The sequence below is a fragment of the Thunnus albacares genome, chromosome 10, assembly GCF_914725855.1.
Source record: "Thunnus albacares chromosome 10, fThuAlb1.1, whole genome shotgun sequence".
NCBI classification, from domain to species: Eukaryota; Metazoa; Chordata; class Actinopteri; order Scombriformes; family Scombridae; genus Thunnus; species Thunnus albacares.
Genome location: NC_058115.1, coordinates 8934961 through 8958633, shown reverse-complemented (window position 1 = coordinate 8958633; position 23673 = coordinate 8934961). Strand labels below are relative to the sequence as shown.

At 39.5% G+C, this 23673-nt stretch overlaps 2 protein-coding genes across 2 annotated transcripts; one reads left to right on the top strand and one right to left on the bottom strand.

The window, feature by feature from the left end:
- Nucleotides 1–1541: 1541 nt before the first annotated feature.
- Nucleotides 1542–15256, bottom strand: ints6l (integrator complex subunit 6 like). The gene is made up of 18 exons (XM_044364350.1): nt 14956–15256; nt 14753–14830; nt 11148–11297; nt 9871–9960; nt 9525–9708; nt 9269–9397; nt 8572–8735; nt 7973–8125; nt 7588–7720; nt 7164–7258; nt 6935–7045; nt 5532–5747; nt 5278–5404; nt 4645–4787; nt 4276–4507; nt 3797–4177; nt 3525–3618; nt 1542–3319 (listed from the first exon to the last, which is right to left on the bottom strand). Exons 1-18 carry the CDS (start codon nt 15118–15120, stop codon nt 3217–3219), a joined length of 2748 nt encoding a protein of 915 aa, XP_044220285.1. The 5' UTR covers nt 15121–15256; the 3' UTR covers nt 1542–3216.
- Nucleotides 15257–16956: 1700 nt separating this feature from the next.
- On the top strand, nt 16957–23396 carry mospd1 (motile sperm domain containing 1). The gene is made up of 6 exons (XM_044364354.1): nt 16957–17100; nt 19554–19853; nt 19975–20050; nt 20289–20521; nt 22144–22305; nt 22441–23396. Exons 2-6 carry the CDS (start codon nt 19700–19702, stop codon nt 22470–22472), a joined length of 657 nt encoding a protein of 218 aa, XP_044220289.1. The 5' UTR covers nt 16957–17100; nt 19554–19699; the 3' UTR covers nt 22473–23396.
- Nucleotides 23397–23673: the final 277 nt, after the last annotated feature.

Below are 23673 nucleotides of genomic sequence, written 5' to 3'. Positions count from 1 at the left end.
CATATTAACCATTTCATATATAACCCTGAATCATGCAGGAGCTATAAAACTGCTTTTGTGATCAGCTGGTGGTTCTCATTTTGGCCAAAGAAAGTTTTAATAGAAAATGACAAAACTCCTAGGTCTGACAATTTCTTAAAAACATTTTTTTTGTCCTTTCTGTATTATATTTGCTACATTCCAACATGCCTGATTGTTTCAAGACGGCCACATAATCCAGTAGGCTGTTTTCCTATAATGTGCTAAAAGTTCTACCTGCAGTGTCCCAGCCTCAGTCTGCAAATTTTAACAGAATCTCTTCGGGTTCCAGAGCTATAACTGGCTTCTTTAATCTGAGGATGAAGAGAAAAATAGTGCCTTCCTTAGGTCTCTTTTTCCCATAATCCCTGACATTCTCTTTCAACACTCACCTTGATTTTTCCTGTAAATTCCATTCTTCTCTGGGATATATTTACATCTATTTCTCATTTCTTTAGGATTGTTTTTGCTATAGAATTGGCTATTTCATTACACCCAGCAAAACTTGACTTCACAGCCAGTCCTCCCAATTCTGAACAAAACAGATAAGATCTCATTAATAAGGTCAGGTCGAGCTTTTGATTTAGCTCCTCTTAAAGCCATCAGAGCAGCTGCTGAATCAGAACAAATGTGAACTTTGTTTGGTCTTATGTCCTCTGTCCACCACAAAGTCCAAGTAATTGCTAATAGTTCTGTGGGACACTGACTTTGAATAGAAGTAAGAACACTTCTGATATGAGCATTATTACAAGAACGTTCCTTGAGAACCTTTCCACCAAGCCACAGTCTAGGAATCACCCCTGAGAAAGGTTCATATAATAATGTCGCATTAATGAGAGACAGTAATTCAGTGGATATACTTTTAAGTACTTCCCTTTCTTCTAAACAAAAACTTGTTTTATGTTGAAATTTTATTCTACATAATAAAATATTCTGATTCTGTCCCTGAGGTATCTAAAAACAAAAAAGCTTTTAAGACATCTCATCTCTTGAGAAACATGGACAACATTGCTAGATGATTAATGTTGGTTTGCAATATTGCTTATTCACTTACATTTATTTTTCTTTCTTAATTTCTGTATCATGTATATTTTTGTTTGTACAGTTGTACAATTTTCTGTCTACTTGTAATTTTGTGATTATTTAACTTTATATATAATACTCCCTGTACAGTTATTTGTATTGTAATATTACTATGTTGTTAATAAAGTTCATACTTTGGTATTTTAGAAAAATAATTGGCGTGTCAGAAGTATTTGCTCAATCTAAACTCAAGGCTTTACAAGATATTTTTATGCAAACCAGCAGATCACAGAGATAAAGTATAACTACATTTCTGTGTCAAATAAGATGATTTTCTTTTCTTTGAACTCCTCTGAACACGGAAAATGTGGTAAGATTCAGTTAACACATCTGTGGATAAAAATACATTGATCTATTTACAGAAAACTAATTCCTGAAACGAAGCAAAATACTCAGTTGTTCTGTATTCAGTTAGAAATACACACACTAACACACAGCAGTAGATACCATTCTACTTGTGGTTTATTCATTTGTAAAAAGACAGTCGCTCAATAAACTTTCCACTTTATATATGCATTTAACAGTTTACAAAATTGGCTTCCAAAATATTTCTTATACTCTGAAATAAACAAATTCACAAAAATAATCTATTTTGTTTATGAACATTAAAAAGTAGTGTACATCTGTCATAAAAACAAAGAGAGAAACGAAGGAGGGCTGCTGTGTGAAATGTTTAACAACAGGTGACAGACAACTGAGCCCAGACAGATGCAGAAATTCCTTAAAATAAAGCTGCAGTTCTGGGAATCAATGGAGGGTTTGTGGTGCTGTGGAGGAAGATGTGTGTGTGTGTGTGTGTGTGTGTGTGTGTTGGGGAGTGGAGGGGTAGCCTCTCAAAGTGGACACCAACAGCTGCATACAAGTTATACTGAACATGTGTTCTTCTATTGCTGTAATGGCAGGTAACTGTCCTGTGTTTCATGAACACAATAAATTCAGTTTGACACAGTTTTGTGCAAGAGCCTTAAACACAGACACATATATATACTGTTGTATGAAGTTTGTTTCCAGGAGCATGTCCGTACACAATATAGCTGTCGAATCTGTACCCAAATTAAGAAAATTTGGACATTTAAAAGTCATTTATTTACCTTAAGACTGGCGTGTGTGAAGTTGAACCTTTTACGGACAAAAAACTGTAATTTAGGGTTGTGCAATATGACAATAAGTACTGTGAGATGAAAGATATTCGTCTACCATTTGAGATTTTGCTACACCATTCATACTGGGGTACGCATCAGTTGAATTTGGCGATTTTGGATATCCAGGATTTTTGCATCAATTTGATGAAGTACCTTCATTTGTTCTGTATTTTATTGTCTGGATTAAGCAGAGATAGGCAGTAGCATCTGGTTGTTTTATCTGTCAGTGGTTTCTCAATTGAATTTGCAGAAACGTGTATATATTGCAATCACGATATATAAAATGACATACACTCATACGCTCACACATATCAGTATCAGCTAGTAGGAATGGGATCATATTGTTGAACAGCATCAGCTTTGGAACAAAATAAACATCAGTGCATCCCAATGAAGGTAAAAAATATATCAGACCAGATTTCTCCTGTCAGAAACAAATCTATGAAACATTTTATAACTCATAAAACAAATTGTTGCAGTCTCACAAACACTTTTCAGACCAGCTGAAGAAAGGTCTGTTTTTAAAGAATAACGAACAGGAATAATCCTGTGTATCCCTCGCTCTGCCATTCAGGGATCTGTCGGCTTATTGTGTGTGTCTGACGGAGTGTGTGTGTCTACTGAATGAATGTGCCTATACAGACAAAAGCCATGTGGATGTTTAAGGCATCTGTCAGTATGAGAGGGATTATATTTAAAGTCTCTTTACTCATCCCCCGGGGGTGGATCTGTCCTGAAGGCCCCTCCTCCAGTTGAAACCCTTTCCCTCCACCTCTAACAGGAAGTGATGTAACAACACATTGAGAATTGAAACATCTGCTATCAGTGCATTTGTCCTCTCCCCCACTCCACTTCCCCAATTTGTCTTTTTGAGGCTACTCAACAAGGACGTCTTTTAAGGTGGTTTATCCAACGTTCAACACAATGTTCCTCCAAAAAAAAAAGGAAGGATTCCTTTTTTCTAGCAGCAAAACTATCTGCCATGATCATTGGGAAGCTGTGAAGATGTTGTGTGCTTCTCGTCCAACTCGGTGAGGGCTAACTCCAGCTGCTGGATCAGTACCCGCTTCTTGAACCTGGCACAGAGGCAGAGGGAATCAGAAAACAATCCAGGGATGAAACATGTGGGAAAACCTATTTTAAAAGACTATGAACATGACTGCAGTGTGGCTGTGACTCAGTAGTAATAGCTGCTGAACGTTGAGGACATTTTACAGATGTGACTCACACATCAGGCATGTTCTGTGTCATGTGACGTCCACTTAAACCATTTAAACTTACCTGGAAGCCTCTTTGATGGCATGTTGGATGAAGTACCTCTGTACATTAACCGGTCCTTTCACCTGCTGCAGTAGTCCGAGTATTGCGTCATAGTCTGAGAAAAAGCGTGCACACACACACACACACACACACACACACACACACACACACACACACACACACACACACACACACAAATATTCAATATGACAGCTTCTTCAGCAGATCAGATTGAATGAAATCATGTTTCTGCTGTTTCTGATATGTGACACACTGCACTGGCTCATACTCACTTCGTCCAGGTTTGCGGACCTCCTTGATGATCCTAGACCGCAGCTCCGCTTGGCTGCCATCTAGTGGGGCTATGTATATGGTCTCAGACGCAGGTGGGTCAGCTTCAGCATCCTCTAGCTGGCTCTGCGGACTCAGCCGTTCGCAGTTGAGTTTCTCCTCCAGCGGCTGCTCATCTGGATGATCCTCCACAAGTCTCTCCTCCGTCATGTCGACGTCCTCCACCCGATCCGTTGCTCCCAGCCTGGCCTTCTCCTCCAGGCTCACTGACGATGGGTTCCCTGCTGCAGTGTCCATCTCCGTGGGCCAGATCTCCCCCGAGTCAGGCCCAAGAGCCCTGTCACCATTACTGTCAGTGACAACAGCGTTGTTGCCATCCACTCCTGCAGGAGTAACAAAGAATGTTTTAAAAAGTCTATTTCATATCATGTGGTGCAGACAGTCTGTGCGTCTGCAGTTTCATGCTCTGTCTGACTCCTACCTTTGTGTTGCGGGATGGGTTTGAGGAGGTTCTGCTGCCCCGGAACCCCTGCCGGACTCTTTCCAACCACCACATGGTTTGTGTTTCCTGGTGGAGTCTGCGGCCGCCGCAGCAATGGGGACATGCTCCGCCTTCTCTTCATCGTAGCACTTGAGTTGGAATCACTGGAATTTCCTCTTTTCTTGTTTTGAGGGCCCACTACAAACTCATCTGCCTCATCGATCATCATCCCCTGAGATAAACACATAAGACAACGGCACATAAGGGACTAAATGTGACGGAACATTAAATAAATATTTATTATTTTTTAACAACATGGTATGAATTGTTGAGTTGTATCAATCAGTTTTTATCTTCATATATTGTTACCTTCTTATCCTGCTTGAAGGGATTCCCAAACGTGTGCAGGCGTTTAGGTTGATCAGGGTCAATCTCTCTCAGTGGGGACGGCATCATTTTTAAATACTCCTGATAGTTTCCCATCTGAGCCACTGGAATACTGTGCAGATAGTCTAACAACCACAGGAAATGTTATTAGTATTTACAAAATACTGCAGTAACTACTGTGCGTATTTCCTTTAGATTTTTTGGTCTGGTGTTTGGGATGTTTCAGATTGACATCATTCATTGTTTAACGGCTGCCTCTCACCATGTATGTTGCAGCACAGTGTTGGACAAATTAACAAAAAGCTTTACTTGATGTGTTTGAATGAAACCTTAAATTTAAGAAAACAGAAATGATAGAAAAACTGAATATTGTTATAGAGAATATTCTGTTGCAAATTTGTTTGAACTTTTGTTACGACAGAATTGCAAAGTCAGGAGGTAAAGTTAGAGTTTCAAGATGACAGTCAAATATAAACTTCCTCTCTTGATCTCCTAGTGGAGACTCGAAACTCAACACTGACCAGATCAAAGTCAATTTTCAACTGACATTAAACTAAAATTCAAGGTTAAACTTTCTTTTGATCGTCTCTTTAGTGTTAGGATAATATACTGTACCTTCATCTTGCCCTCTGATCAGTTTTTGTGATGTCCGCAGTAAATTGGAGCGCATTCGTGTGAGTTGATCCAGAAGGTTCCGTCTTGGGATGTCGTAGGCATTTCGATAAGCTTGAGGCTTTAAATCCTGTAAACACATCATGTATCTAGTCAGAGAAAACCCACCGGACATTGCGCTTGCCTTGTGTTTCCTGTAACCTTTCCGCCCCCACATGAGGTACTTTTCAGAAGAGTTCTTGTTGTTTTAAACTTGCCTTGTTAAGCAGGGCGATCTGGAAGCCGGCAAACTCTTTGAAGTTCATGTCCACCAGGCGTAGTGGCCCCTCCCCGGTGATTCCCTGAAGTAACTGCTTAAAGTCTCTCCGGTGAGCCAGAGACAGTGAGCTGGAGTGGTTCCTCACCTTTATGCCTGTTTCTTGGGGCGCCTTCTTCCCCACGGACACGATTAAGCGGTCTGATTCTATCTTTGCCTTGATACCAACAAGAGACAGAGAGAGACTACGTGTTACTACAAATAATCTCTGAAATCAGTTTCTGATCAGGAATATTGTTTAGAGCACAGGCACAACTAAATATTCTGTCTGGATTCAAACAATGCTGCATTATGTTCACAGCAATATGATAATATATAAAGAAGGATAAACATTATTTAACTGCCCTACCACATAATATAATTTTGCTTTCCTAATTTTTGGGTGACAGTGTCTAAGGTACATTGCATTACAAACTTAATTTTGTGAACTACAATCACATCATCAGTGTCAGTATCTCTTATCTTAGAGCAAAGACACATTCCTTCTCAATCTGCTCAATCTATAATTTTTTGACCATCAAAATAATACCCATATTCATATACATGCTGCACTCATATTCATGGTGATGTGTTGATCATACCTGAAAATACAGGCTTGTTTTATTACTGTGTTTTAAATATTACTAATGTTACTAATAATAACTTAATTCTGAAGTTATTGTCTTATATGAAAAGACTTGTCAATCAGTTTAGGGATTCCATGCGTATGAGGACACTTTGACCTCCTTTACACCCTGCATTAAAATATGTTTAGGGTGATCGGATTGCAAATGGATAGAGCTTGACCACATGCAGATGCACTGAGGACGGATTTTGATCTGATCGGCCAAACCACTTCCGGAGGTGGTCAGGGATACTTTGTGACCACATTGAACACAAATGTAAATGCGATTGTGTTGTCAATCCACATACAATGACGACATGGGCAGAAATACGTAATCGCATGTGACTGTTCCAAACCAGTAGCCATTAGCCAGTTAGCGCGCTAAGCTACTAGCAAGAAAGCAGCAAGAAAGCTATGGATATTCAAGACACTCCTGGATGGAGTCAAGACAAGACCAAGTGTCGGCTTCTTTCCCCGCTTCGAAAAGCAAACAAAAGTCCATACAATAGGACAGCTTCATGGGTGGCTACTATCTTTTTTTTGTTGTTGTTGTTGTTATTATTTTGGACCCTTGCAAATGAGAAGAGGATGTGACGTTTAGTTGTTTGAGCTGGACAGAACGATCAGTTCTCAATGTGGACACTGGAGACACACATTAATACCAGGTTTTAATGTAAACAGGTTAAATCCTATCTAGATACAATCAGGATATGGGGACACTGCTTGGAGGGTGTGTTTACCTGCTGGCTGAGCTTCTTCAGGTAGGAGATGACACTGTAACTTAGGCCGCAGTCCATGGTGTCGGCAATAAGATTGGGTGCACCCATCATCCTTAACGCCTTTTTTAAGGGCTGTCAAAAGATGGTGAGAGGACATTGAGGATGTTAGTTATATGCAAAAACGGTATTTGTAAAAATGATGTGATTGAAGTATTTACTGCAGTCAGCAGGAGAAGAGACATTCATTTACCAAGAGGTAGTATGGAGGCATGGTCTTCAGGTACATCTCAAAGGCCTGTCGCCACTTGAGGTTGGGTTTTAGTTTGTGCACTTTAAACAAATCATCTGAAAGGAGACAAAGAATTAACGCATTAACATTTAAGCAGTGAGTCCAAAACAATCATCAAAACATACACTACCCACTACTACCCTGGAAAAATCCTCATTACCTCGACTATTTCTTACATACTATTATTAAAAAGTAAGAGTTTATAATGTTGCTCTGTCAAGTTATTTGTGATTATGTTTATAGCTGAAGAAGATTGAAAACAAGATCCCAGATGAAGATGTGCCCCAGAAAAGCTTTTTAAATTTAAAATCAGCTCAGACCTACTGACCCAGAAGTTTTGGGGCCCCTTTAAAAACAAAAAAAGCTTTATTGCCATATGTCTTACCGAGGAGTGGGAGAAGGACTGGAAAGTTGTAAGGCATGACAAAGAGGTTGACACAAGTGAGAGTGGTGCTGGCTTTAAGGTAGCCAAATGGCTGTCCCAGGTCATTTTGCTTCCCACTGCTGCTAACAAACACCTGAGGACAAAGGGGGTGAAAAGGTAAACAGCTTTTTTAAATTACACAGTCAAACATCATTTTATCTACCTCTGTGGCTCTGTGCGCTTCATAAGTGTGGCTCATTATTCATTCACCACTGACAAAAGGTGAAAATATATTTTGATTAAAGCTAGCAACCTCATTATTTCTTGTTTTCAGAAAAGCCCCTGAGGCAACACTAGTGACAGTACAAGCCAGCAGAGCTGATGGGTGTGTGAATGTCTACCCTACCTGCCAGCACATGTGTGGAGACTTCCTTTCCAGAATGTACTGAGTGAGTGGAGAGGGCTCCAGTTCATATTTGTCAAAAGGAAGCTTGTCTATCACCATGGGCTCACAGTCCACACACGAGAAACGGACCGTGGGATGAGCAGAACGAGGCGGCTGAGAGCAGATGACAGAGATAGAGAGAGGCAGCAGAGGGAGAAATTGTTAAAACATATTTTTCTGCGGTAGGGACAAGTGTCCTTACAACAGCAACAGTGATTTAAAACAAAGCATTTACAGTTAATAGAAATCATAGAGTGAGTTTGCAGAGTTGTACACTTCATTACATTAGCTGTAAATCAAAATTATTGGCAGATGTTAGGTAGAGAGACCAAGGACTGCCAATAAAAGAGAGAGAGAAAGACAGAGAAAGACAAAGTGAAAGTCAGAGAGCAAGTTGGGGCGTAAATGTGTTTCTGCACCTACACAGACAATAAAAGTAGCCAGAGAGGAAGAGAGAGGAACTGTTTCATGTCACACACAGTCATGACTACATGTAATGTAGAATGCAGAATAACACACTAATGGTGCAGCTAAGATCTCTAAACCCTCTCTCTGCTCACCAGAGTAGGAGAGTTCTGGTCTGGCCAGAAGGACTCTGGTATGGGCCAATGTCCAACTGGCACCCCTGTCTTTGGGTTCGGCCGCACATAGATGAGTTTGTGGCAACTGTGCCACGGCTGTGGACTGAAGGATGAAACAGGACGACTTGACTCCACAGAGTTCTCTGTAAAAACAAGAGAGGAAATTAATCAGTCAAACGCTGACAAACACAAAGCCTGTGCAGTAATAGCTGGATGAAACTCCACAACCTCACAAAGATGAATTAGCTTTTATCGTTTTGTAAAATATTTTTGAGCTCCGACTTAGGTGTTGCGAAAGTCAAAAGTATTTCACTGGCTGTGAACATTTAAGGAGAATCTTCCTGTACACAACATTATTTTCATACTCCTCAGATACAGAAAATGCACTCAGTTCTCCTTTTAGTGTCAAACTGCGCTATAGAGATCCATGATGATAAGATTCTCTTCTGCTTTCTTCTGTTTTACTGCCCACAGTATCTTTGTTCCAGCTAACTGTATAATATGTGATAAGATATGTGATAAGAGGTAAATATTTTGTCTATATCAAACTGTAATGCATTTTAACTGTTCACGCAAATGTTTGTTCATTTTTATATCATGATTTTGAAGACAAAATTTGCACAAAGGAACAGCTGTTGCCTTTTGTTTATTCAGTGTACATCATTCAATAACTCACCGTCCCCAGCTAGAGGCGGATCTGGCCCAGTTTTCTCAAAATTAATGACGACACCACTTTGAACCTTTTGGACCAAAGACTCCAGACACTGGTTCAGCATCCTCTGTGTCCGCACACAATATGATCGCCCTGCGTTAAAAACAGGAGCACAGAATCAATACATAAGTGCTACTAAAAAGAGCAAACCAAAGTTATGACTTTAAACATTCTGCTGTAATACAACGGAGGAGCATCAAAGCGAAAGAGAATACCAAACCTCCAGTGACTTCACACATTTGGGTGATGGCAGACTCATCAGTGGGGACGCTACCAAGCTGCTCGTTGTCTGGTGTGGCTGCTCCTGGCAGCCTCAGCACCAACGCAAACAGACGCTGGTCCCAGCGGAAGGGCTCTTTGGTCAGCTCACTGCCCGCTAGAGGAGAGTTCAGAGGCAGGTGCAGCTACACGGCCAACATGGGTGGGAAAAGGTGATGTTAGATGAGCTCTTAGGTCACCAATCGCACAGTTTTACAAACAGTAATTATATAATTATTTTATAAAACAGCAGACAGCATCGGTGGTACGTTACATAGCGGCACTACTGCATTTGTTTATGTTCTCACCTCATCTGGCACCCCAGAGCTGTGTGTGAGTTTGTTCCCATCAGTGATAGTGATGATCACAGATGGCTCAAGGAAGAAGGGGTTACAGCCCTGAGGAGGAAATAGTAACATTCAGCAGTTAATTATAAGTTCAGGCAAACAGCGACCCCATTCATTCTCACTAATCCACTTTCCCTGTCTTTACGTTCCACACCACAGACACTGCTCTAGTTTGTGTCTAGCAAAACATTTTCATCTCCTAAAACACAAAATCTAATAGGTCTTTCATGTTTGGAGAAATGGAGAAATACAGGTAGAATGTTTGAACAGAGTTCGACTTAAACAGTAATTAGTGTGGTATTAGCATCAGATTTATGAAAACCTCCTTGATACTAATATGATCCGTGTTCTGCAGCTTATAATCTTTGCTTTGTGTCAAATGCATCGAGTGTCCTTGTCCTCCTCGTTGAGGACAGAGGCCTCTACTGCTGTACCGTAGGGGTCATCCTTGTCTAATTCGAACATACAGAGAATGCCTAAGTAGATTTACACACTCCTGATGCACAGAACTTGTGTCACTACTTGAGCGTAGTAATCCATCTCTGCCTTCAAGCAGAAAAGATGTTTGCCAGGAGCTGATGACAGGGCTAACTGAGGCAAGATGGAGTGGATTAAACTGCAATCAAAAGTCAATCTTCTACGATAAAGCAATGCCAACTGCAAGCTTCGTTACACTCATCAAAACCTTTATTTATGCAGTCCACATACGGCACTGAAATTCACATCTTAGAACAACTTTAATCTTTAACAGGGCTTCCTTTTCATGGATCAAAACTAGCATTATTCTGTTTCGAAGCCTTTCTAGTTACTTCTAGTCCCACCGCAATATTATTCTGATGACTTTAAATGTTAAGTTGGATTTTCTGATGTGGTCTCACATGCCTAATCCTCACAGAAATTAAAATCACATCATCAGAGGGGAAAATATATCTCAGTCAATATCAAAATAAAAATTCTTCACTGGATCACTGTGGCCAGATTCATTTTTCCTATTAACATAACCAATTTATCACTGCATGATCTCAAAAACATAACCTTGTCATCATCTCATCTATCAGCGTGTATATTAAAATGTTCCTGATGTCTGAAGGTTTTATGAAGTTATAGTACTTGCTCTATAAAAAAGTAATAATTAAAATGATTGTCAAACAAAACACTGACACTACTACGGAGAGTAATTCTACTTTTCTCTCATGGCAACAGATGACACTGGAGAACAGGATGTTGGTGTCAAATACCTGTCCGTAGTTGTCGATGCCTGAGACAAGGCGGTTGAGGTTAAGCAGGTCAAAGGCTGTGCGAAGAGCATGGCCCAATGTAGTCAGCCCAGATGCCTGCAGGTTCTTCAGCTCACACATGAAGGTTGCATGGTTCTCCTTCCAGCCTGCCTGAAATGCATACATACATACATACATCAACAGTGTGCTGAATGTGCTGCATAGCAAACAGCCATACAGCTCAGCAGAGGAGGCCTGAAGTCACAGAGGAGGGTGAACAGCCACAAACCAAAATAGACACACACCCACAGATACCCATACTGTGTAATTACAAAGACAAACACTAAGAGTTCTGTTCACCGACATACCACAAACTGATGGATGTCAAGAGGACTTTAAATCTCAGCAACCCACTAATTCTGCATCTATCATAACATAATAGTAACCATAAAATTAAATCAGGTTATGTCAGGCTCTGGAAATAGAAGATAATATTGTGAAAATACAGACTGTTCAGTCCCACGTTTGAGCTGGATAGTTCTGTTTAAAGAGTCTAATTTCATACATGACAAGCATCCAAAAATACACATCCCACTGCTGCCTGTCCTCTGTCACGGAGATATACTCCCCCAGGAGAGGATGTGGGTGTGAAACTGTTCTTGGACTTTTCTCCAGAGAGGTCAAGTACCTTACTGCTGCAGCTTCATGCTTAATCTATGGATGACCTGCAAGCTTACCACTTCCTCTATCAGGAGAGGGAGGGGTAGAGGCTAAAGACACGGAGAGATGGAGACCAAGAGAAAAAAAAGCTTCAGTATCAGCGTGTTTACTCTGAATGACCAGTGAGTAGATGTTGGTTGATTGGTTGTTTTGGATTCTCATTCCAAAATCTTGAATTCTGTGGAATTTCTAGGAAAACGCAATGTGTTGACATAAGGTCATACGAGCAATATCACTGAGCTGCTGAAGCAAAACTGACGGTGAACACACATTCACTGGACTAGTAGCAGAGTAATAACCCAGACATAGACCCTTGTGTAGGCCAGCAGAAATGTAAGGCTTAGCTTGCACTCAATAATTCAGACTACAGAATATTTCTATTTTCTTCCTGCCCAACCTCCTCCTCTCTCCCTCTACATCAACAATTTATTGCCTCTGTAACTGTGCAATCAGAGTAGCCCCATTCAGTATAACCTTGTCCTTTCATCATAATACTGAGTACACAAAGCAGGCAGAATCAACAAAGGAGAAGGCAACAAAGACAAAGAGAGGAAGGGCATGAGGAAGAGGAGTTGAGGACAGACTTTACAACGAGGGAAAAGCACTTCAGACATCAGCACCTGAGGGGAGGAGGATACGATCTTGGATTATTTGGCCACGTTTTGATATGATCTGGACTCATGGTAAACTGCAAAGTTAATTTGATGATTGAATACAATAAGCAGCATCACATGAATGTCAGCATCCACACACAGCAGTTTGTCATGATGACCCTGTCCTGCACACAGACCTGCAGCAACACAATAATCATTATGCAATAACGGTTTACGTGCTGAGTAAGTGAGCTGAACGTGGTTTTATTTCCTGTTTTAATATGGAGGTCAATAAAGAGCCTGACAGTTACTAATAATGTCACAGTTATATCTCTAGTCTCCTTCTACTTTTATTTGTTTTTATATATGTTTTATAACTAAGTCAGTCTTTAGTTATTGTATATATTTTAGCCCCCTCTTACACAGCTCTTAATATTAGCACTGAGCCAGACTGTACATTAGTTGATTGAATACATAACTTGGTATTCAAATAGTTATTCTAGTCATATCTTTAAAAAACGTGATGAATTATGGAATGAAGTGTTGAAAGTTCACTGTACGTTGCAATAGAAGTACACTCATAAATTTAATTTGGTCAGAATTATTTTTGACCAAATTACATGTTTTCTAAAAACAGCTCTACTTCTTTCTCAAAATGTAGGGTTGTCAGACTATAATAATGCATTAGTGTTTCAATGCAAGAAAGCATTTCAATGTAGATTTATTTACCTAATATGGATTAATATAGACATTAACTATATAAAGCTTTTTCCTTTCTCAAAGCAAAATGTAAGGTGCCCAACAAGGGACAAAGACAGACTAGTCAAAAATATATAACTGAACTGAATACAGATACCATAAGTAAAATATTTTTAATTGGTTGTAAAAAAACAAAAAAAAAACAAAAACCCAACTAAAACAAAAAGCTGTTTTACTTTACTTCAAATCAGTTGGTAAAATAAAAATAATTTATTTTACTCCTTTTCAACTTACTAGTTCTATATTTTTACTCCTAGCACATGTTTCTAATTCTTTACACATTTCCTATTTTCTTTGTAGCTTGTATGATTCATTTAAAGTGCATCCCTAATCCCCGGGAAGATAAATGGCAGTGCAAAATATTACATTATTTTTACATAGTTAAGTTATTCAGTTATCATGAGACAGACTGTGACAGTGGGGCTCCATAAAAAGCTGCAGCTGTTGGGAAGATGCAGTGAAGTACACTCTGAAATTTCAAAGAGTATTATAAAAACCAGAAATATGTTATTAACTAGTTATTACTAGAAACTTGTAACTCGCAATGTACTTCATACAAAAAATGATGCCTCTGTATCATCTCTAAACCTCATACCAGCAACTACTTATTAAAGATGAAGTAATTAATTACTTTCAAGCTCTGGCAGAATAATTTGTTTATGAGGCATGCAAAAATATATGTTAACAATTTAATAGGAATGCAGAGTGTTTTATGTGTCGTCAAGCATTAATGACATGGGATGGAGTCAGCCTCCAGCATACTGTGTTGAGAGTAGAGTGTTGTTTGTTGACAGTTAAGAAAGCCAAGAGATTTCTACTACAGAAGAGCCACTGAAGCAGACCTGGGACTTCAGGGATTCATGTGGGTACTTAAGGATTGCATTTTATTGGGCATGAAAAGCTTAGAGAAAGACGGGTGCCAGGTCATAAAACAAGTCAATAGATGAGTGGCGAGGATAGCTTTGCTGACATGAAGCCTCTGAAATTATTGAAGTGATTCACAGGTTGCATGAATATTTTTTTCCTTGAAGTGTGAGGAAAACGATAGTGTTTTTGCATGCTGGGCTTTAATGCTCATAGTATCGGCATGACAGATAATTATCATATGAATAATGATAATTTTCTTCTAGCGAACTCACATAAAAAAATACAGAAAAAAATCTCATGATGAAGAGGGCTTATCAACTTTCAGCCCAGATTGGCCAATAGGAAAGCGGGGATGATGCAAGGGGCGGGGTTAAGGATGATTGGCGGTCTCCTTGACCAATCTAAACATTGTACTGTCAAAAAAAGAGCGACGTCATAGACGATAATAAATCTCTCCGCCTCCATCTCGACGCCCGAGAGTTTTCTCAACACAAAAGCAAAATGTCCGCTGGATGTTAGGAGGCAGTGCAGCTCCGGGTCTGCGGATATTTGGAGCAAAAAAAGACGTTTTTTTCGCCACCGGGAAGCCGCCCGACACTGGCTACAAACCAGAAGGACAATAAAGTCTCACTGACAGAAAAAAACGTTGGGCTTGACAGTGTAATAATTGTATCAGTTGCTAATTACCTTCACTCCGTATGGTGGATCATCGAATGTAACTAGCATGTACCTGTCGCCTCTACTAGCCGGGTCTCGGGCACGCAGCTGTCAAAAACAAGAAAACCAAAACAACATATATTAATTTCGACCGATCTTGCCCAAGGAACCCTAAAGCTCACCAAAAGGTGCATACTTGCTGAGAAAAGTCGGGGGTAAAATCATTCCTTTACCTTCATAAAGACCTCAACCGCGCCTTTAGCAACGTCCAGATACGTCGTACCCAAATAAGTGCGCTGATTCATAGAGGCGGACGTGTCTAACAGGAAAAGTAAAATAGGCATTTTAAATGTAAAGCCGCGTTTGTATGCTTTTCTAAAAATAATTGTTATCCACATATGACCTATCGTGCGGCTACACAGTTCACACGTGTGTATATATTTGTTATAATAAGCCCCCCCCTCAAGAAGGGGCCGTTGCCTCTGCCCTCTCTCTAACCGCCTTTCCAGAGCTCTGTCTCGGCTCGCGCTGTTCAACTTCTGCTCCTAACCGAATGGAACGCCCCGCTCCCTCCACTGCAACGCCATTGGCTCAGCCCGATCACGTTGACCACGCCCCCTCTATATAAACATATATAATGAGGTCGACATGGCTTGTGTTGTGTACATTTGCCTTCATGTTTATCTTTCTATATGCCAACAGGGTGGATATTCAAAAGCAAGGTGTATGAGCTGATTGTATGGCTCTGGTGTCCATTATTATGTTTGTTGTTCTTACTATGTAAACATCTGCCTGTCTTGAAACCAGACAGTTAACAGGTGTAGATAGAGGTCATTCTCACACCCGAAATGTCTTGCCAATTATTCCCTTGCACCCCTTCCACACACACACACACACACACACACACACACACACACACACACACACACACGCACACACACACACACACACACACACAAACCTTTCTTCTGTTACTCTATTGCTAAGTTCAAGGCTCCTCAAAAAAAACACAATATATCAAGACAGGCATGTGCAGCAGTGGGGTAGGGTGGGGGCCGTTGCAACACTTATTGCATTTTGCTCAATTACTCTGAGACTATATCTACAGTAGACTACCACAATTTTAATAGATTGAACTCACACCTGTCAGCTTAGTACCCACATCATTAAAAATATGTGATAATAAACTCATAATTTGCATTGAAGAGAGGAAGTCAGGTGTTGCAACCGAGCGCCATACCTGGGAACAACGGTCTCCAGGGACGGTTGCAACATACATTAAAATGCATTAAAATAGTTGGCTAAACATGGTCTAACCAAGTAACAAAATATTTTTGTTGGAAATTGTTCATCAAGAGTCGGAATAGACAGAAGATTTTAGGTTACAAACAAAAACTTGAAGAAAAATACACATATATTAAGATACTTTAACAAAGGAAAAGTATTTTCCATTATCAAGCCTGTAACACCATTACACGTCCCGCCTTAATTTTTGTTTGGTTTGGTCATATTCTCATAATCTTAATAAATCCGACAGCACTTGAAGGCAGCATCTCTGTTACATTAAATGGTATTCTTGATGTGTCGTTTTAAGACTTAATCTACAACTTTACCACAAAATTACATATAGCACTGCAAATGTATATTCATTGTAAGGACTTTGTATCAAAAGAGATTAGAAAAATGCCTAATAGGTTTAAAGGTCAATGGAAAGTCATATTAGCCCAACAAAGACACAATGTCTGTAGAATTAGTGTCACCTGGTCTTTCCTTATGCAGCATTTACCTACAGCCTTTATAAGTAAACCGTTTACAATTGCATTTATTTTGCCTCCACTGCAAAACAGAATGATAAATTAGATAGAGGCAATCCAATAAACTGACTGTGAAGATGTGTTTCAACCCTTTCACTTTCTGTCTGAGCAACGTGAAATACACCAGTAAAGTGTGATCTATTGTCCTTATCATCGTGATGTAATACTTCAAAAAAAAACAAAAAACAATTAGCTATATTTTCAGAAAAAAACGCGAATGTGTGCTGCTGCTTAACCAATAATTTATCAGTTTACAATGATTGACAACAGGAAATACTCCACTTTGAGTGTTTTTGTGTCTTTATACGTTCGTGTATCATGCTTCCCCCCAGGCACGTCATTAAGTTGTAATAAACATCTTGTTTGGTGTCTTTACGTATATTTACGTCTGTTTTGTTGACGTCTTGCACGTTGTCGTTCGCCCTTCGCCATCCCAGCATGCACCGCGAAGTCTGCATTGACAAAGAAAAAAGAGCTGAAGAGAAACAACAACAGGGTGGGATCAGGAGCACAAACCCCGGCGCTAGCGCAAACATTTAGACAAACAAACGCGCTGACAACAAGGTAAAGTATCACCTTGACTTTTTTCTTGACATAAACAACTTTTGTTTTTTTTTCTGTAATGACACCGCGTGAGGACAACGTTTAGTGGCTATCTTAGCTGGCTAACGTTAGCCAACGTTAACACTATTACACAGCCTTACACTATTTTATCTTATGTTATTACAATGTCAGAGCAAGAAAATGTCATAAAACTGCAGGGTTCCGTTAGTGATTAACAGAAGTTATGGCTTATTTTGTTCTAAATGACACTGCCGAAATGTATTATCAACACATATGTTTTAAAGACCTCATTTTTTTGTCAGTTTACGGTTCAGCCTATGATTACACTGCAGTTTAACGGGAGCCTACATTTATGCTTAAATACCATGTTCACACGAATATAAAGCTTGCTGGATAATCACGTAATCATGAAATAATATGCTGTAGATAGTGAAAAGCCACTTCACAACAGCCGTGTTGCTGAAAAAATGATAAATTAACTGTGATTTTTTATGTGTAAGGTTACGTGGAGAAGAAAAAGTGTTGCGACATAACGATGTAAACACACACGGACACGTGACTAGCCACATGGCGTGTACTTAATGCTGTTGGCCTTGTTGAACTGCCACTTAAACTTGAAAAAGTTTCAAGAATCAAGTTGCTGTGGCCCTCTCTTATCATTTCCCTGCACGAACTCTTAAAAGCTCTGAGATACCTAACCTAAAAAGCTAAAAACCCATTAAAATCATGCATCAAGTGTACAGTTCTGAAGAATGGTACACATATATTGGCTTGTAATATTGTGCTGATAATGTCAGCCAATATATTGTTTGTAGATTTGTATAAACTTTTCAATATTATATATGTGTATGTATAACACTATAATAACCACTGTACCTTCAAATTATATATACATTTATTTAGGCTAAAATACAAATTGTGCAATATACTTTACTCATTACTGTATATCTGAGTAGATTGTATATACTGTATATAACCACGGACTACAGCACTCTTCACTTCTTTGCACTATTTGTATCCTGTTTACAATTCACAGAAACGGTTTCAGCTGTATATAGTCATTCTTTGTGTATATTTTCGATTGTTGTGTTGTTATATTTGTGTAAGTACTAGGGCTCGACCGATACTGGATTTTTATGGCCAATGCTGATACCGATATTAGGGAGTAAAAAAATTCCGATATCGATATATCGGCCGAGAATCTTATATATACAGAATATATACATAAACACATTTTTTTTGCAATGAGCCCTCAAATGTGGTTATCAAACACTTGTGACAAAGATATGTAATGGAGGCATGATATTGTACAGTTTAACAATAAACTTTATTGTATAAAATTACATCAGTGCACTGAAACTGTAACCTTCACTGGGAATTTAATAATTGTGACTACAAATAAAAAAACTCATAGAACAGAAAAACATATGTACATATATATATTAAACTTGCTGCCTTTATGACTTAAAAAAAAATCGGTGCATATCGGACAACATATATGCCGATACAGATATATCTGTGATAGGCCAATATTGGCTGATAATAGCGGCTGACCGATATTTCGGCTGACCGATATATAGGTCAGGCTCTAGTAAGTACATTGAGACCCACCAAACAGGAGTTAAATTCCTTGTATGTGTAAACATACTTGGTCAATAAAGACAATTCTGATTCTGATATTTTGGTATTTGCCTCAAAATCATCAGTATCATTATCAGTTGGACTATAGTTCAATGGATTGGTTCATGTTTTTTTCAAATCCGTCTCAAAATACTTTATATATTGGACATATTACTAACAAGGCCTTACATATAATACATTGAAATAGTCTTTGGTTGCTGATTCTCAATACTGGCATAAGGAGATCCCATCCAAACACAATCCAAATGTAAGTGAAAAAAAAGCATTTTAAAGTTCAGCTGAAGCCAACATGAGGCTTCAGAAGTCCAAGTTAGACAAATCAAGGTGGAATTGTACCAAAGCTGACTGTAACTTTGTAAGATTCCCACTTTATTTGACCAGTTCTGACTGCCGAAGCCTCATATTAGCTTCAGATAAGCATTGGGATGAATTTTAAACAGAATAAGGACTGTGTATTTTGTCTGCCATCTGTTACATTGGAATCACATTTGGAAGCAATCTCTTTATGGCAAGTATGAAGCATAGAGACAGTTACAGCCACCAAAAACTGTCTAACTGTATGAGCGTCGTTTTGGGACAGACTTGAACAAATGTGAACTTATAATTTAAACATGTAATTTGTCACATGCAATATATTAATCTTCATAGTAACTAGAAACAACAGCCATCGGGTAAATAAAATGAATAACAACTGTGATATTTTCCTCAGAAATGTAGTGGAGTAAAAATATTAATAAAAATGTAAATAAGTGGAATGCCAGTGCCTCGTGAGTAAATGCACTTACTCATTCTCCACCTGTGTCTTTTCACAGTACCATGTCATGGCCTTAAGGAGCTGATAGCAGGAAGTGCCATTTTCACCTAAAGGGAGTTTACACAGCTTGATAGTTTGTGGAGAGAGGGGTGGGGGGCCCAGGCAGACCGTGGACGGGGAAGGGGAAGAGCTCAGCTGGAGCCAATGCAGCAGCAGCATCGACAGCCTGAGCTGGTGGAAGGAAGCCTTCCCGTGTTCGTTTTCCCCACTGAGCTCATCTTCTACGCAGATGAGCAGACGTCTCACAAGCAGGTGCTCACCCTCTACAATCCCTATGAGTTCGCCCTCAAGTTTAAAGGTCAGTTGGCAGAGAAGTTCATTAACTACATTTACATATATGGGTTTCTGTGTATGCTTTATTATGTTTGGTATATATCCCAGATGATTTAAATAATCTATGTGTTTTTCTTCTTTGTCAGTGCTGTGCACAGCGCCAAACAAGTACACTGTGGTGGACGCTACTGGAGCTGTCAAGCCACAGTGTTGTGTTGACATGTGAGTTTCTTAGGTATCATGATTGTAATGGTATAGCACCGTAGGGGCCAGGTGTCTTATCAGTGATGTTCTTGTTGGATTCCTGTTTAAGTTGTAAGTCAGGTGGTTCTTTACAGCTTCCAGCTCTAATTTTCATGAAACTTTGTAATTACATGCTGTGTGATCTTTCCAGCGTTCAGTGCTGTTTGTGTCCCATATTTCACGCTTCTCGTCTATCTCATTTACTATGTCTTCGCAGAGTAATCAGACACAGAGATGTGCGGGCGTGCCATTATGGGGTGTACGACAAGTTCCGACTGCAGGTGTCGGAGCAGAGCCAGCGGAAAGCTCTGGGTCGCAAAGAGGTGACAGCCACGCTCCGTCCCTCTGCCTCACAGGAGCCGTCCAGCCCCCGACCCCAAGATGAGGAGCGCAGAATCAGAGAACAGCTGGCAGACAGCGAGTTCTTTGAACAGACTGCATTTCAAACGGGTAGGAAGTAGGACTGATGTGTTGTGGCCACTAGATGGAGCCAAATACTCATAAGACTCATATTTGAGCATGTTTTACTATTCACAAGACATGATACCTTATATTCCTTTAAATGGCCTCTACACACTTATATACCCATCTATATTATCTAGTGTTAAAATGATCATTTAGTTCACAAAGTAAGACAATAATAATAAAGTAATGTTCATCCTCTCCTGCACTTATCTTTTAGCAAGGTTGGTGTACACTATGTCTCTTGGCTGATCTCCTGTTTACCAGCATACTGTTAGGATAATCATATGCAAAGACTTTACTCTATAAAATCTAACATAATCTTTACACAGACCAAGCTACTGGTGGCAGATAGTCACAATCAGGCTGTTATTTAAAGTTGAATGACAAGCTAAAGTAGTTTTGCATACAAATTCAAATTTATCATCATTCATATGTGCGTGCTGTAGATGCACCTGTCTATACTGCATACTGACAAAATACATAGTGTATTATCTGTAGTGGTTAGTTACACTCTTGTATCAACACCAGAAGACTGTTTTGCTATTCTGAGTGCTGAGTGTAGTTATTATAAGAGCGTCAATGTCATAAAGTCCATGGTTGTTTAGCTGCAGCGCTCTCACTTTCCCCCTCTGACTCAACTGCAAACTAAATAATAAGTCCATGAAATGTGTTTGTTAAAGGATGTAAGTCTTATGAAATTAAACCATTCTGGTATTGTCAACAAATACAAGATGCAGGGATAAAAAGACCTTAATTGTCATCTCACCACAGTTACATTTATACTTTTCAGTTCAAATGCTACATATGATGATATGCAGTTGTGTTTCTCAGAGCTTTGGTGATAAGGTAGCGTCAGTGCAACAGAGGTATTTAAACTTTAGAATAATTAAAATTAAGGTTTAAAAAATGTAGATCAATAAAGAACATAGTGTGCAAGGTTGAGCTGATGCAGGCTGTTGAAACTGTAGCAGCATTCATGAACATGGATTGTGAAAAAGATGTTTTGCTAAAATGCTTCAATACATAAATATAGAATATAGAATAAACAGATTTCAGTAGTGCTGTGAAAAGACCAAACATAGCAATGAATAAGAACTGTCTTTGTATCCAAAGCCTTTTATATCTTATCTCTCTATTCCATAGACCCTCATTGTTGTCCTAAAACTATTAAAAACACATCAGACATGTTCCTCCATTACCATGAACATGGGCGGTGTGGTTTATTTTGAGTCAATCCCACACACACACCATCCTGCTGCCGTAAATACTTCACATCTGAGAATGCAAAAAAAATCCCCAACTAAGGCACCGTTTACTCATGTTAAAGTTACATTAGCTAAAATTGACAATGCTGAGCTTTCTTTTTCTGAAAGCGCATTTTGGTGACTTACATGTTCAGTAGAAGCCCATGAGCTCAGGACTGAGAGCCATGGACAGACAGGGGACATCAGAAAGTATTGAGAAACCCATTAATGGTTTGTTGGTTTTGGTCTTTTCATGACGTGTTGACATTAACAAAAAAGTAAAATATTGTCAGCCTTGTCTTTAAATTGCTTGTGTAGCGTTCTCACGTCTGATCGCAGTATGTGCGTCTGTGTGACTGACAGAGAGCCGTCCTGTCGCTGGAGGACCCAGTCTGTTGACGGTGCTACTCGGGCTGGTGTGTATGGCCGCCCTGATGCTCCCGACGCTGGGGGAGCAAGAATCTACTGTGCCTGTCTACCTCCACTTAAGTGTTAACAAGAAACTTGTAGCTGCTTATGTTCTCGGTGAGTTGAAAAGATTTACACCAATGTACGCAATTAACAAAGATGTTCAAAATGGATGTGTTCTTCATGAAATCATATTCTTGTAACACTAAACAGCATCCCTGTTGCTCTGTTTTCTTTCTTGTTATATTTTAGGTCTTCTTACAATGGTCATCCTACGCACATGAGGTGCCCTGAGCTGAGAGACGAGGAGGAGAAATGATCTAAAAAAGACGGAAGAGAACATTCTCACACCAGAGGCACTACTCCACTTCAATGAGTAGAGCTGACAGCGGTGGGGACGGGGGTCTCCTGTCCCCTGAAAACATTCAGTACATTTTAGAATACTTGTTATAAAATCCACACATTTGTGTTAATACATAAATTGACACAATAGTGAACTGATGCAAACAGCGGAGGCCCTCCGGTGTGCAGGTCAAAGGCGTGGTAGTGTGAGAGGAGCTGTCCCGTGAACGGGGCCCGTGAAGAAACTAGAGTCCATTCAAAGTGTCGTCGGGCCTCATATTCCCCGTGTCTGTATTTCTATTGCCATTATGTAACGGAATATGGTTAACTTGAGTGTGAAGGAATTTACATGCAAACATGATACATGTATATAAAGCCATTAAAAGTTTTCTTATGGTATTCACCTGTAACCATCATTATATTGATGTTTCAAAGCATTTTTAGTGTAGACTCTGAGGACTAAATGCAGTTATTTGCATGTGTGGGTACCTAACTGAATGAGTTTTTATTTTTTCAGCAGTAATATACAGAACTTTTACATGTCACCAAAGGAAGGTCTTCTTCTGGAGATAATGGTTTGTCTGCCGCAGTATATCAATGCTACAAACGTTTAATAAAGTCTCAATGCATCTGTCTGGTATAATGTTTACAGGTTGGGTCAGGAGGCTGTAGAGCAATGTTATGTTACAATAAGACCTCTGTTAGCTTTGTGATGATGGTTACTGAAAATAATACAGTCTCTCTCTCTTGGGGTCGGGACGTTGTTGTCAGGCCTCACAACTGAAAACATGATTTGTGACTGCTTGCATACCATTTAGTTCCAGAGCTGTAAATAAAGTTTCCTTGAAGCAGTGTTAACATTTTAACTGAGTAGTGTACTTGTTTAAATGCTGCGGACAAGAATAAAAAAAAGAGTTACATGCATACACGTATAATAAAGAAATAATTTATTTAGTCCTGATGTCTGATGGCAATCACAAAAGACACAAGCAAAGGCATGGTGTTCGCCGTCATGGCGGATTACAGCCTTTCCATTACAGACATTACTAAACTCGCGCCCTAAACACTTCCTAAGATGACTCTGGGGAAAAATAATCATCTTGGAAAAAATATCTTGTTGACAGCAGGGCGAGCTGACTGCTT

Bases quoted from the DNA above. Each gene is read 5' to 3' on its own strand.
- mospd1 (XM_044364354.1), top strand. From the start codon at position 19,700: ATGCAGCAGCAGCATCGACAGCCTGAGCTGGTGGAAGGAAGCCTTCCC. The intron at 19,854-19,974 runs GTCAGTTGGCAG...CTTCTTTGTCAG, and splicing joins GTTCGCCCTCAAGTTTAAAG to TGCTGTGCACAGCGCCAAAC. The intron at 22,306-22,440 runs GTGAGTTGAAAA...GTTATATTTTAG, and splicing joins TGTAGCTGCTTATGTTCTCG to GTCTTCTTACAATGGTCATC.
- ints6l (XM_044364350.1), bottom strand. From the start codon at position 15,120: ATGTGGATAACAATTATTTTTAGAAAAGCATACAAACGCGGCTTTACA. The intron at 4,788-5,277 runs GTACAGTATATT...TGTGGTTGTTAG, and splicing joins GATCAGAGGGCAAGATGAAG to ACTATCTGCACAGTATTCCA. The intron at 3,320-3,524 runs GTAAGTTTAAAT...CCTCTGTGCCAG, and splicing joins GCCATCAAAGAGGCTTCCAG to GTTCAAGAAGCGGGTACTGA.